At 41.9% G+C, this 14,688-nt stretch overlaps 1 protein-coding gene across 2 annotated transcripts in view; it reads left to right on the forward strand.

Annotated features, from left to right (window-relative positions):
- fbln5 (fibulin 5) overlaps positions 1 to 14,688 on the forward strand; it is a 43,472-nt gene that overhangs the window by 17,079 nt on the left and 11,705 nt on the right. For both annotated transcript variants that reach the window (XM_051919777.1, XM_051919778.1), the window contains exons 4-7: positions 2,797 to 2,849; positions 2,982 to 3,245; positions 8,432 to 8,554; positions 13,306 to 13,422. In XM_051919777.1, coding sequence (XP_051775737.1) covers positions 2,797 to 2,849; positions 2,982 to 3,245; positions 8,432 to 8,554; positions 13,306 to 13,422 — 557 coding nt within the window. The remainder of the gene's footprint in view (positions 1 to 2,796; positions 2,850 to 2,981; positions 3,246 to 8,431; positions 8,555 to 13,305; positions 13,423 to 14,688) is intronic.

The following is a 14,688-nucleotide window of genomic DNA, read 5'->3' on the forward strand; positions in this document are numbered from 1 at the left end:
GCCTTTGCTGGGAGAGCTGTGGACCCATAACACCACAGCAAGACAAAAGAATTGTTCGAAATATCTTGTAATAAACGAAAATGGACTTACATTGAATTAATTCACTGATTTTTCCATGTAATGTCCCACTTGTCCTCCATTCAGTTGTGAATTCTCTATGTATTACACTTAATAAGTTATAGCGTAATGAAAATTGCATAATTAGATCTGGACCACCCTGACAGTTTATAAGCCATGTGGTGGATTGCCGGCTTCTTACTCCGGCCCTCACCCCCAGGCTGCCAGGAGGAGATCTCCGGACAGCATAAATGTGCCCCGAGTTCCAGCAGGGCCTCATGGACTTTGTAGTTTCTACACACAGCCCTGCTGGATACTTTGGGGGCCACCAGGTGTCGCTGTGGGAGGGCTCGTGGGCTCTTATGTGCCCTATAACCCGGGAGTACCATACCATGCCATTTTTATTTGTTAAGCGCTTAAAAACACAGCATTATAACTGACCGAAGCGCTGTACAGTTAAAACAAGCAAGACTAAAAGCAAAACATTAAAAACAAACATTAAGAGAGAATTAAAACAGAGACACTAAAAAACAGGTCAGGGGACCCAATAAAACAGAGAAATAGCAAAAAGCAAGTGGAAATAAGACAGGTTAAGAATTAAAAGCCAATGTGAAGAAGTGCGTTTTTTAGGTGTGATTTGAATGTGGCGACTGAAGCGGCTTGCCTAACCACTAAAGGTAAGGAGTTCCAGAGCCTGGGTGCACAGACGGAAAAAGCCCTTTCACCACGAGCTTTAAAATGTGCCTTGGGAACGGTTAGGAGCAGCTGATCTGCGGATCTAAGAACACGAGGGGGATTGTGACGATGGAGCAAGACACTCAAGTAGGCAGGGGCTAGACCATTTAGTGCCTTATAGGTTAAGAGGCGTATCTTAAAATCAATTCTGAAGCTAACCGGCAGCCAGTGTAGGGTTTTTAAAATCGGTGTAATGTGTTGGCTTCTGCTGCTTCCAGTTAAAAGCCTTGCAGCCGCATTTTGAACCAATTGGAGTCTAGAAAGAGTGGCTTTACTAATACCATATAGGCAGGAATTAGAATAGTCGAGCCGGGACGTAATGAATGCATGGATTACTGATTCCAGGAGGTGGTAAGGCAGAATTGGTTTGAGTTTGGCAATTCGCCTGAGATGGAAAAAGCAGGATTTTACTGTGCTGTTGACTTGAGCATCCATTTTCAGGACCATATCCATTTTGATTCCAAGATTGGAAACAGATGAAGTTACTGGAATGGGAAGAAAGTCGAGGCCAAGGGGTAGGGTCTGTTTGCGGTCGGGACTAAAAACAATGACCTCGGTTTTTGAATCGTTCAGGTGAAGGAAGTTTACAGCTAGCCAGTCCTTAATGTCAGATAAGCCGTCGAGAAGAGGTTTAGTGGAGTCAGTTGAATATAATATAATAGAATAGAATATGAAATAAATTTGGCAGTCATCAGCATATAGGTGATACGAGATTGCATGTTTTCTAAAAATTGCACCTAAAGGCAGGATGTAAATTGAAAAAAGTAGTGGCCCCAAAATGGAACCCTAGGGGACACCACATGGGAGTGGGACTGATTCAGACGAAAAATCATCTAGCATGACTCTAAGAGTCCTGTTGCAGAAATATGACCTGAACCAGTCGAGGGCTAAGCCAGATACACCAGCCCAGGATTCGAGTCGGGAGATCATGATGTCGTGGTTGATTGTGTCGAAGGCAGCAGATAAATCGAGAAGAACCATAATCACGTAGAGTCCTGAGTCCAATGCCAAAAGGACATCATTTAGGACACGTAAATGCACGGTTTCTGTGCTGTGTTGGGGCCTAAAGCCTGACTGAAAAAGGTCCATTACCTGATGGTCCTGTAGGTGATGAATTAATTGCTCATAAACTACTTTTTCGAGTAATTTTGACAGGAAAGGTAGTTTGGAAATTGGACGAAGATTGGAGAAAACGGCAGGGTCAAGATCAGGTTTTTTCACGATTGGATGTACAACTGCGTGTTTGAAAGCACGAGGAACTATAGCCGAAGATAGACTACTAGTACGTCATGGTCACGTGACAGGAAGAAACGACGTGCTCCCGGGTTGAAGATAAGGACTGTTTACCCTGACCCGGAAAGGAATAAGGAACTGTGGACTGTTGGACAGGAACACCTCCGGGTCAGGGTGTATAAAAGGACTGTGGGAAAGCCCAGACACTGAGCTGAACTGGGAGGTAGGAGGGCGAAGTGTCTGGGCGAGGAGGAAAGAGTGTATTGTATTATTGAGTAGTTTATTTATGAATAGTGTGGAGTGGAGGGTGCTTTGTGCACGGGAGTACAAAATAAAGAAGTATTGTACTTTTACATCGTGTTTGGAGTGGTACCTGAGGGTCCGAGAGGTGGATCAAGGGCATATCTGCTACAGCCAACATCATGGAGACTTCACTGGCCAAGCTTGTGCTCACCCTTTGCGACTTCATATCATTTTTTTCTGGCTAACGGCTTTCAGTTCTGCTCTTTGACTTTGATTTTTGAATTCCCTTTCTTGATTGGATGAAAGATCAGCTTGAATTATCTGGTTTTGACTTTCAGTTCCCTGTCACTCCGTTAACCATCTGCACACCAGTGAGGTCTCTGAATAAAAGCACGTTCAGACAATTGACAGACGTCTAAATATATTTAAGTCAGAGAGTCCTCCAAGGGGCATGGTCCTCGCTGTTTAGTTCACATGAGGAATGTTCAGATACCCAATGGCTAATCACGGGCTTTGACGTTTTTCTTTGCAGACGTGCTCAGACGGTTTCCACGTCGATCGTCAGACCCGGCAGTGCATAGGTAAGCCTGGCATACGTTGACACTGAATGTGCATAGGAATGGGTGAGGAGGCCACAATGCAGGTGTGGATGTGGGTGAAAATATGCCAACGTGATATTTGTGTTAACCTTTTTATTATTTTTTTATGTTCAGATATTGACGAATGCCGGACGATTCCCAATGCCTGCCGAGGCGAGATGCGATGTGTCAATCAGAATGGTGGATACCTTTGCATCCCACGCTCCATGATTCCACAGACTTATCCAAGGCCAAATGCTCCCTCTTACCCTGGCATGACCTACCCAAATTCATACCCTCCACCCCCTGCTCCTGTCCCTGCGCCCAGCTACCCCGCTTCTGGACAGCCTGTAATATGCCGCTTTGGATACACCCTGAGTGAAGGCAACGAGTGCGTAGGTGAGGGTTCAAGATGTATGCTGTAATTTTTAAGGTTACCTTAAAAATGTGTGATATTGTTGGTGGACTTGACCAGACCAGAGGAGTAAAGAGAAAAATGTGCAGTCATGTGAAAAAGTAAGTACACCCCATGAGAGTTGTTGACAGTTTCTATAGGGTGTACTTATTTTTCACAGGAATGTAACAGTGTTGTGAGACATTTGTCTTGATGGACAATGACATCTGGCCCACATACCATGTAGCATGTGCTCTAAACTGGCACACTGGAGTCTGAGCGAAAGCATGTCTCCCGTAAGTGACACCTGGCAGGCGGCCAGACCCCCAGTGTGTCAGTGTGGAAACCATTATTGGGCCCCCGCGCCACCATGAAAGACTTGGCTCGCCCTGTGTTTGCCTGAGGTAATTACTGTACTCCAAATGTTCGGATTTGCTTGAGTTGGAAAATAACTCACTGCAGAAAAATGCTGGCACTTAAAGGAGTCTGTTATCCTAAAAAGGCAAGCATGGCACCGGTACCCGCCTGCGCCGCTCGCCTCTGCAGTAGGACTGAGCATCGTTTCGCTTGACCCAGTAAAGCAGGCTGCCGTCGTGATTTGGTTTCCTTTTCTGACGTTGTTAGGCATCTTTCTTGAAGTTTCTTTTGGGTTTTGAATCCTCCTGAATCTAATCCAGTAATCCGCACTGTTATGATCTCGACCTTTTATATATATATATATATATATTTTTTTTTTTGTAAACTCCACTACAGTCAGGCTGTGAGAAGGACCACCGGGGTCAGGAAGCCTGGTCCTCCAACTCTGGAGTCGTGTTGCATGTGTCTCATCATAAGGTCTTGATTAAGACCAAGATCGAGGGTCAAGGCCCAGTGTTTCATGAATTTTTGTGACAGACAAACAACCCTTAGCATTTGTCTTAATAAATGGATTAGTGTATCCATGTGTCTGTCCGGTTGCTATGTCTGTCATTTCAACAGATGGCACATCACAAACATGAGCACTGCTTTTATGAATCTCATACCAAATGGCATATAGCCGAGACATGTGCATTGCATTTGTTATTCCAAAAGATGGTGCAGCAAAAGCATTTGTATTAATGCATTTTATTACTACAGATGTTTGTGAAGTGCCATCTGTTGGAATGACAAATGCAAATGCATTTTATTACTATATGCATTACAAAAGATATTTCCAACAGATTGTGCATTGCAAATGTTAACGCTGAGGTCTACGCTGAAGATTTACATTTCAACCCCTTACAAACAGTTAGCAAACTTATTTTGAGGGACAGCCAGGAACCTGGCCCAGCTGGGATGTTCTCAGCCAGGAAAGACTGAGGGAGATAGCATACACAGGACATTATCTCCCATGGACTGCCAGATGGCAGCCTCCACTGTGTTGCGGCAGTGCCATGGTTTCCCACAGGGCATCATGGGAATTGGAGTTCTTGAACTCAGCCATGTTGGGTTCCATATGGGTGCCTCCAGGGGGTGCTGTGGGGACTAATGAGCCCTACTTTGTCAGGCTTCGGCCTAACCCAGAAATGCTTCCAGACCAAAATTATGGGACACCGGAAGTACTCCTGGCTTTCACATTAAAGGAATTGCCTGCCACTGCTCGAGGAACCAAGGTTGGGAGGAAGGAGGATAACACTTGCATGGAGGTGTGGAAGCTGAGAGAGAAAAAAGAAAGAAAGAAAGTGTTGCAGAGTACCATATTGCTGTGTGCTGTATCACTGTGCTTTGTACTTGTGTTGATGGTGGGAAACACTTATTGGAAGAGTTGCCCACAATAAAAAGCTTTGTGCTTTTTTAATTCCTTTATCCAAGTTTTCGTGACCGCTGTTTGGGGAGCTGGAGCGCCCCCTGGTGGCCACAATATACACACACACACACACACACACACACACACACATATATATATATATCAAAGGTCTGTGATGCAGTTTGCATATTTATAGCTAGAAATCCACAGAGAGAGAAAATGAATCATGTATCTTAAAATAGTCTTTTATTCCTGAGCTTTCAACGTCTATTAGGTGTCATCATCAGAGGAAAGACTTTAAGACCGACCCACTCGTCACTTGCTATATATCTCCTTTATTTCCTGTATGTCTAATCATTTTCCTTTGATGATATACAGTACTGTGCAAAAGTTTTAGGCAGGTGTGAAAAAATGCTGTAAACAAAGAATGCTTTCAGAAATATAAATAATGATTGTTTGTTGTTATCAATTTACAAAATGCAAAGTGAGCGAACAAAAGAAAAATCTAAATCAAATTAATATTTGGTGTTACTACCTTTTGCCTTCAAACCAGCATCAATTCTTCTAGGTCCATTTGCACAAAGTCAGGGATTTTGTAGGTTTATAGTCAGGTGTCTGATCAACCAGTTCTACCAAACAGGTGCTAATGATCATCAATGTCACACGTAGGTTGAAACACAGTCATTAACTGAAACAGAAACAGCTGTGTAGGAGGCTTCAAACTGGGTGAGGAACAGCCAAACTCTGCTACCAAGGTGAGGTTGTGGAAGACAGTTTCATGTCATGGCAAGATTGAGCACAGCAACAAGACACAAGGTAGTTCTACTGCATCAGCAAGGTCTCTCCCAGACAAAGATTTCAAAGCAGACTGGGGTTTCAAGATGTGCTGTTCAAGCTCTTTTGAAGAAGCACAAAGAAACGGGCAACGTTGAGGATCGTAGACGCAGTGGTCGGCCAAGGAAACTTAGTGCAGCAGATGAAAGACACATCAAGCTTATTACCCTTCGAAATCGGAAGATGTCCAGCAGTGCCATCAGCTCAGAACTGGCAGAAACCAGTGGGACCCAGGTACACCCATCTACTGTCCAGAGAAGTCTGGCCAGAAGTGATCTTCATGGAAGAGTTGCAGCCAAAAAGCCATACCTCCGACGTGGAAACAAGGCCAAGCGACTCAAGTATGCAAGAAAACATAGGAACTGGGGTGCAGAAAAATGGCAGCAGGTGCTCTGGACTGATGAGTCAAAATTTGAAATATTTGGCTGTAGCAGAAGGCAGTTTGTTCATCGATGGGCTGGAGAGCGGTACAATAATGAGTGTCTGCAGGCAACAGTGAAGCATGGTGGAGGTTCCTTGAACGTTTGGGGCTGCATTTCTGCAAATGGAGTTGGAGATTTGGTCAGGATTAATGGTGTTCTCAATGCTGAGAAATACAGGCAGATACTTATCCATCATGCAGTACCATCAGGGAGGCGTATGATTGGCCCCAAATTTATTCTGCAACAGGACAACGACCCCAAACATACAGCCAAAGTCGTTAAGAACTATCTTCAGCGTATAGAAGAACAAGAAGTCCTGGAAGTGATGGTAAGGCCCCCACAGAGCCGTGATCTCAACATCATCGAGTGTGTCTGGGATTACATGAAGAGACAGAAGGATGTGAGGAAGCCTACATCCACAGAAGATCTGTGCTTAGTTCTCCAAGATGTTTGGAACAACCTACCAGCCGAGTTCCTTCAAAAACTGTGTGCAAGTGTACCTAGAAGAATTGATGCTGTTTTGAAGGCAAAGGGTGGTCACACCAAATATTGATTTGATTTAGATTTCTCTTTTGTTCATTCACTGCATATTGTTGAGTGATGAAAATAAATGATTAACACTTCCATTTTTGAAAGCATTCTTTGTTTACAGCATTTTCTCACACCTGCCTAAAACTTTTGCACAGTACTGTGTGTATATATATATATATATATATATATATATATATACATACACCACCCATACAATCAGATTGTGACACAGACTACGAATGCCGTGAATATATATATATATATACTATTATAAAAACAATCATGGTGGAAGGGAGACCAGGGAGATAAGACGTGATCTTCTTGGAAGACACTTAAAAGACCCATGAGATGAAAGAGACTGGCCACAGAGTGTCTCGCAGGGACCTTAAACATGAGACTTGGTGCCAAGAGATTGCACGAGAGACACTGTAACATCATGCGAGACAAGGCAGTGAGACAACAAGTTCATGAATATGTAACCAAGCAGTTGTTGAAATGCTTTTGGCAGACACACTTCAGGTTCTCCCAGCTCTTTTAATAACGACAAGCGACAAGTAGAACACGTAGTTTGCCAGCAGCAGCAGTTGGAAGCCAACAGATGATCTGTCTGCAACTCCTTAACGTGCATTCAGCCCACCCTTCACAACGCGAGCGGGCAGAGACACGAAGTGGCAAAACGACAGCTGCTGTACTGGCTTTAAATGATCGACGCGCAGCATGACAAACATAACGGGCAGATCGCCAGCAGCAGCAGCAGTAAGACAACATGATCCAACGGCATCTCCTTAGCGTGCGTTCAGCCAACCCCCCTTCACAACACGAGCAGCATTATATGTCCTGCGAGAAAGAGATGTAACCATGCCCGGGGCCGGAAATAAAGGACAAGTATTGTTTTTACAAATGTTTTAAAGTAAAAGTGAAAATTAATGCATATGTAACAATTCCTATTGTATATCCGGTAAACCAAACCCGGGGGTTGGCGAGCGAAGCAAGCAGGGAACAGAGCCCCCTAGTAGAGATATCTATCTCTATCTCTCTATCTCTCTATCTATATACTGTAAACCTTGTATCGCTGCACTAAAAGATCTTTATTTAGTTCTTCTTGGTTTTTTGAATCCCTGCTATTGTTCCGATTGTATTTCGCATCTTTGTCTCCAGGTTTTGACCTTTAGTTTGTCCTTTGACTTTTCATTTAACCAGTAATTTACAATTTATTTTTACTGTCTCTCGTGACTCAGCATAAATGCCATTTTGTGAAATTGCGTCACCTGGTTGCCATGGTTACCGACTGGGCGTGCATGGCACGGGTTGTCATCAATGCAACAGTTTTAAAGGTCAACACCGTGCACTCCTACCAACCTAGAACTGAATAAAAATAATTTTATGTGTGGCGTGCACTTTGCTTAATTTTCTTCAGCTTTGTTCTCTCGTTACACATTTTGGTTTCTGTTTATGGTTTGGTAAAAGAAAGAACTTTTTTTTTTGGCCATGGACTTTTGCTGATTTCTCTTTCATATCCCTATCCCCTTTTCCCTTAATACAAGGCATCTGGAACCATAAAGGGTGGCATGCATAGTTGAATGGATTACAGCAAAGTTGGTTATCTTCCTTCTTTCAAAGATGTGCTCTTGTCTTCCAGATGTTGATGAGTGTTTAGCCAACAGCCACCAGTGTAACCCCACGCAGATCTGCATCAACACGGAGGGCGGCTACACCTGCTCCTGCACAGAGGGCTACTGGCTGGTAGAGGGACAATGCCTTGGTAAGACAAACGACTTGACTCTTACAGGCCCACCATTCTAGTTCTTGTTCTGCAGACCGCTCTGACTGCCACCACCGAGGGACCATCCCGATCAGCTGATTTCTGGACACTTCCGCCTGCTTACTCTGGAAAATGTCACTGACCAACAGGCGTCACCACTTGAGAGGCCCACCAGGTGTACAGTGTCTGTTGACAGATTGTGTGACCCAGGTTTTACAATCCTGTTTCCGCTTTGTCATTTTGGGGTATTGACTGATTTTTTTTTTTTTCCTTCTTCTTCCATGTGGGGGAAAAAAATTTAATTAAATGATTTTAGCACAAGGCCACAACATAACAAAATGTGCAGAAAGTGAAGGGGTCTAAATACTTTCTGAATCCACTGTATTGTTATTTTTTAATCTTGATGATGTCATTGCAACATCATTTTGTGTTTGTCTTTCATGCGGTCATCGCCATCTTCTGGTTGGGTTTTCTCAGGATCACAGCTAGTGGGTAGTGAAACAATTCACGTAAAACTGGATTTATAGTGAAACAAAGCTTTGAAAGAAAAGGTAGTGAAATAAATTGCATTTCACTTCAAATGAAATCTGTTCCAATCACACAAGAAGAAAGACGTTTAGCACGCGTGGAAGTATTTCAATGCATTAATTCTGCATGTGTCTGCCTGTCAGTTAGTTTTTAAATAAAGATCTCAATTGGAAAAAAAAAAATTTCGTTGGAAGTGTGCATATTTTCAACTAGGATTGAGGCGGTTGTCCGATAGCAGCTGGGAGGCAGATCACAATGGTAAATTTCTATGTGTTTCGTTGCAATAGTCCTAGGTGACACTATTTTCCCAGTTTATACTCTATATTATGTGGACTTTACCAGAATGCATCAAATCTCTTACATTTACCACAATGGCAGGTACTGTCGTTCAGCACTTCCTGTCCCTTCCCTTTTACATCGATAACCGATGGAGTGAAAGAACAGACAGGAGTTAAATGACACATTTATTTTTTGTATTATTATGGGCTGAGTAATACTAAGTTCTTTACTATGTACGTCTACTAACTCACACACATACAATATATGCACATCACCTCCATCATCAAGAAAGCCAGGCAGAGACGGTTCTTCTTTTGCCAGGTAAAAAAAAGCTTAGCATATCAAGGCAGATATTATTAAATTTTTACTCAGCCATCATTGTGAATATTGTGACCACCTCTATCACCGTTTGGTTTCCTTCCGCCTTCTCTCTTTCTAAGAGTCGGTTGCAGCAGGTGATTTGTTCAGCTGAGAAAATGATTGGCTGTTGTCTCTCAACATTGAGTGAAAAAGAGCAGGAAAGATTGCAGCTGATTAGCAGCCATCTGTTCATTAACTTGCCATTAATGAGGAGGTACTATTGTGACCTGAACTACATGCCATCAGGCCCGCACCTAGGAAATTCTGGGCCCCAGGCGTCTGACAGAGTTCGGGCCCCTTTCGTGTTTCAAATATGTGCGTATATTTTAAAACGCCACTTAATTTCAAAAACCTGGTTTTTGACGAAGGGTTTTGAAAGTCAATGGTTAACTAGGAATAGTTTATTCTGAAAAACTCATTCTGAATATAAAATATCTCTCCATATTGTGTAAACATCATGGTAATCAGCAGCTACTGGCTGGTGGGTTAATCCCTTAACGCTTTGCTGACCATTTTCTAATTTTAACACGCTAGTTCAATTTATATCATGTCCGTGTTACTGGACTGGTGAACTAAACAAAATTAAATTACAATGCATGTATTGTACAATAGCGTGCGTACCTGTCTCTGACTGCTGAGTGAGTCTGATGACAGCCGCTGTTAAGACCAAAAGTCCAAATACAAAATTAACGCAGATAGGCGCTTCTCTTCACTGTTCACATAATAATGAAATAATGCCAAATTATAAGCTTTTGTAAAGTCTAACTCTAAGCGTGCACGGAACAGTAGGCCCTAACTCTTAATACTCACACGACTGCGAGTGCGACTGTCCAGCATTGAATGAATTACTTCCGCGATTCGCGAAGGCAAAAGGTGGAGACTAAACATAAACATTGCCGCACCGCCACCGGCACTCATTCCGACTTGCGTATGTTATCTTGATGACGGACACGGGACAGCCTTTATGAGAATGCCGCTGAAGCTCTCGGTCTTGCATTTTCCCACGGTTCGATGGATGACGGAAATGGAGTTCAAACTCAAAGCAGCTAGATCCGAGATCGTACCCACCGGCGACCGCTGTATGACGTCGACGCGCCCCTTCTTGATAATAAAGGACCTTTCAAGAAGAAAAAAAAAAGGGCAGGCCCCTATCTAGCTCGGGCCCCTGACAAGTGTCATGGTTGTCCCCCCTAGGTGCGGGCCTGATGCCATCTCTGCAGTTTCTTTCCTCAAAGTATTCAGGTCCTAAATAAACTTACATAGGGTCACTGGTAACTGTGCTATTTGTCCATTCAAAAATATTTCCTACTTGCTCAATTTGTACTATTTGATATTTATATTATTTTTTATAGTTTTTTGGGATTGGCTCCAGCAGACCCCCGTGACCCTGTAGTTAGGATATAGCGGGTTGGATAATGGATGAATGGATAGTTTTTTATTTATTTCAGTTAACTGTTGAAATTTGTAAATGTTTTGTTCAAGAAACTGATTTGTGTAGTGGCTTGCACCGTGTTAGGTTAATGGTGGGTTGTAATTGTGCAGTTTTGAGTTGATAATGTCTTGTACTTCATATTTGCACCTACCGTATATACTCGCGTATAAGTTGGGTCTTGAAACCCAAAAAATTGATCATAAAATCAAACCCCGACTTTTACGCCCGTTCAAATATGCAACACTTCATTTTTTGATTTTTTACATCTTCTTGCCTCCTCCAAACTCGCACCAGTTTTTCAGACGCATCGAATTTTGTTGCAGCAGCGCAGTTACCAATTGCTTTCGCTACTTCAATGATATTTAATTTAAAACCAGCTTCATATTTTCTTCTGATCGAACGCTCCATCACAGATAAGGGATGCTCTTACGATAACGGTGTATGAGGGTATGAGATGCAAAAAACACAAATCAGTGCAAACGTCACTTCAGAATAGTTCAGTTATTAACGTGTGGTCACGTAGACACAATAGAGAGAGAGAGGTTAGGAGCACACGTTGATACAGCGGATTGCCGCACCCACATTGAAAAAAGGTGGGCATTAGACCAATAGCGTGAGTTTTCCGCATTTGACTTATACGACCAACATTATAAAATACGAGAAATTACACGATAAAATCAAGTCTCGACTTATTCGCATGGAGAACTTATCCGTGAGTATATACGGTAAGTCAATTCCTGTGTGTTTCACATGCTAGCAATAAAGTGATCCTGAGCTCTGAGTGTTGAACTAATAAATAAATGATTTGTAAAGCCAGTTGCAGATTTAGGTATGGGTGGACACTGACAGCATTTTGCCAAAAAATTTGGAATGGTGATTACAGCCTGAGCTGGTCACTCTAATAGGGGCACGTGTGCTGAACACCAACTTGTGCTCACTCTGTAAATTCCTCATTATTTTCACAGAGCGGTGCCAATTATATAAGGGTCACATGGTCTGAACACCAAGTAGGACCTCCTGGGATTCCCACACCCTGGTTGTCGAAGTTTACTAAAACTGTTTGGGCACCATAGAGGAAAGGTAAAGGGGTGCACACAGAGGAGTGTCGTTTATGTAACCAAAGGAAACCTCGGGGGACACAAAACGTCTGTCGAAGTCTAATACTGACTATGCACTATGGATACTGAGGGCCGCCATCCCCACCCTGGGGCCTTATATGGGCTTCTACCAGCTCTGTGTAAAGCTATGAAGAAGCATCATATATGTTTGATGCTCACTCATTAACGAAAGTTGTTATAAGGTGTTACAAGTTGCTATAAAAATGAATGCTCTCTTCGTTAGGTTCACGTGGGGAAAGGACATTAGACAGATTTAGATACTTTTTGCCTCTTTCAACTACAAAGCTTGGCTTACATTTTACAAAAATTGTTTTTTAAATTCTTATTTCTGGCTTTTGTAGCGTTTGTCTGATTTAATCATGCAGTTTTGGTGTTTCTGATATTTTCGTTACTGTTTTTATTTTTCTTTATTCACACAACACCTGACTAGTTGATCTCGTAACCATGATTGTCATGTTGATGATGTCGTAAAAAGTGACATTATAAACCTTTGCTTATCCACTGGTGGATGTTAAAATCTTTCATTGTTATGTATCAGACAAGTTGCCCTAGGAGGGTAGGATTTGTGTTCTGGTTGCGTTCTTTTCTGCAGTTGACTTTGGAGTTCATCTGCCCGTTTTGTTTCTCATTTCTCAACTTTGTTTGTTTTTCAGGGTATTCTGACAGTCGCTTGTTCTGACCACAACTCATCATCTCCTAGTTTAACTGAGCTCACAATAATCCTCAGGCACGTTTATGTGTCCTTAATAGCTTTGAACTCTCATTGTTTACAGACTGTACTTTTGGTTATCTTCATAACCTCTCCATTATCTTCATTTCCTGTTCTAAAACTAAATTACGAATCTATTGGATGTTCGGATTTGTGACATTTGTAAAAACTGATAATGCTTAAGGAAAAATGGACAAAATGTTTGACTGAATCATGCTGCTAATAACCACTTCATAATCCAGACTTATTTATGGCAGGGGATGCAATACTTGCAATACTACAAGTGCTTTTGGTGGCAGTCATTGCTACTCTCTTTTCATTTCAGATATTGATGAGTGCCGTTATGGGTACTGCCATCAGCTGTGTGCCAACATCCCTGGCTCCTACTCCTGCACCTGTAACCCTGGCTTCATTCTGAATCCTGACGGAAGGTCCTGTCAAGGTAATAAGAAGTTTCACATTTTCTGTGTCATTCATGAGTTGGATTTAGGGTCATGATGGACGCTCATGACCCAGTCTTAACTTCTGTGCTATAGCTGAGGTGCCATTATGTTTATAACATTTTATTTTGTATATTTAATATGCTTTTGGTTATTGTTTGTCATGTTCGTCATTTCGTTTTGACATGGCTCAATAGGCGCTTGCGTGGAAGGCACACTTATAACCAGAAAGTGATGTCATTATTGGTTTTCTGGAGGGCTAATAAGAGATAACTGGGTGTATAAATATATTAGAATTTCTGGATAGTGAGCCTCTCTGTCTGTCCCATTGTTTTACTTTGTCTGTTTTTAGCAAAAGAAATGTCTGCATCTGACCAGGATCTGAAGTGTCCACCTCAAGGACTTTCCTGAATAAAACTGTGGTTTTGATAGCAAAATGCTACAGACCAATAATTTATTATATGGAATGAGATGGAAGAATCATACTAAAAGAATTATATAGTCCTCCCCTGTTGTGCCTATGTTATGATTCCTTCCATAAATAATCACAGAAAAGGAAGCAGGCCTCCAAAAATCTACACAGGGGGCCAGACCACCTGTGATTCTAAGTCTGAGGCCCTAAAAGCCTGACTCCAAATTCAATAGACAGGGTTTCTGGCCTGTACAGGCCCAAAAAATGTGGCTTAGGTTTGTATATATTTACAAAAAAGGGAAAGAGAGAAAACCAGAAACCCTCAGATTTTCAAAAAATGAATATTAAACATTTGAAGATTTATTTAAAAGATACCAAAGAATTTCAAAAACAGAAGGCCAGAGCAAAAATAGACTTGTCTAAAGGGTAAACAAGTTAAAATAATCACTAAATAAACACAGTACCGTTAAACAAGAGTAGTGCCCTAAAATCCAGAAAAACCAAAAAGATTCACAAACAAGAAGTCCAGTCATCTAAATCAATGCCACAGCTGCTACAGGAACAGCAGTGTCTCCATTTACCGTTATGAGGTGGACCTGCCTCCTTGGGCTCTACATATAGGAGTCAGGGCAGACAGCATAGAAAATTAGTTAATGCAAAACAGCACAATATCAATAAAAGTCACAATATTACATAAATATAACAAGAACAGAACATGACCCAAAACAAAATTAAAAACAAAATATTTAAATAATAGCCAATAATTCTAAAAATCTGAGACTGCAGCAGGAGTAACAATATAACAATGATTTACTAACATGAAGCAACAGTATAAATATAAGCGAGAGAAAAGTAC

The sequence above is a fragment of the Erpetoichthys calabaricus genome, chromosome 16, assembly GCF_900747795.2.
Source record: "Erpetoichthys calabaricus chromosome 16, fErpCal1.3, whole genome shotgun sequence".
Taxonomy (NCBI): domain Eukaryota; kingdom Metazoa; phylum Chordata; class Cladistia; order Polypteriformes; family Polypteridae; genus Erpetoichthys; species Erpetoichthys calabaricus.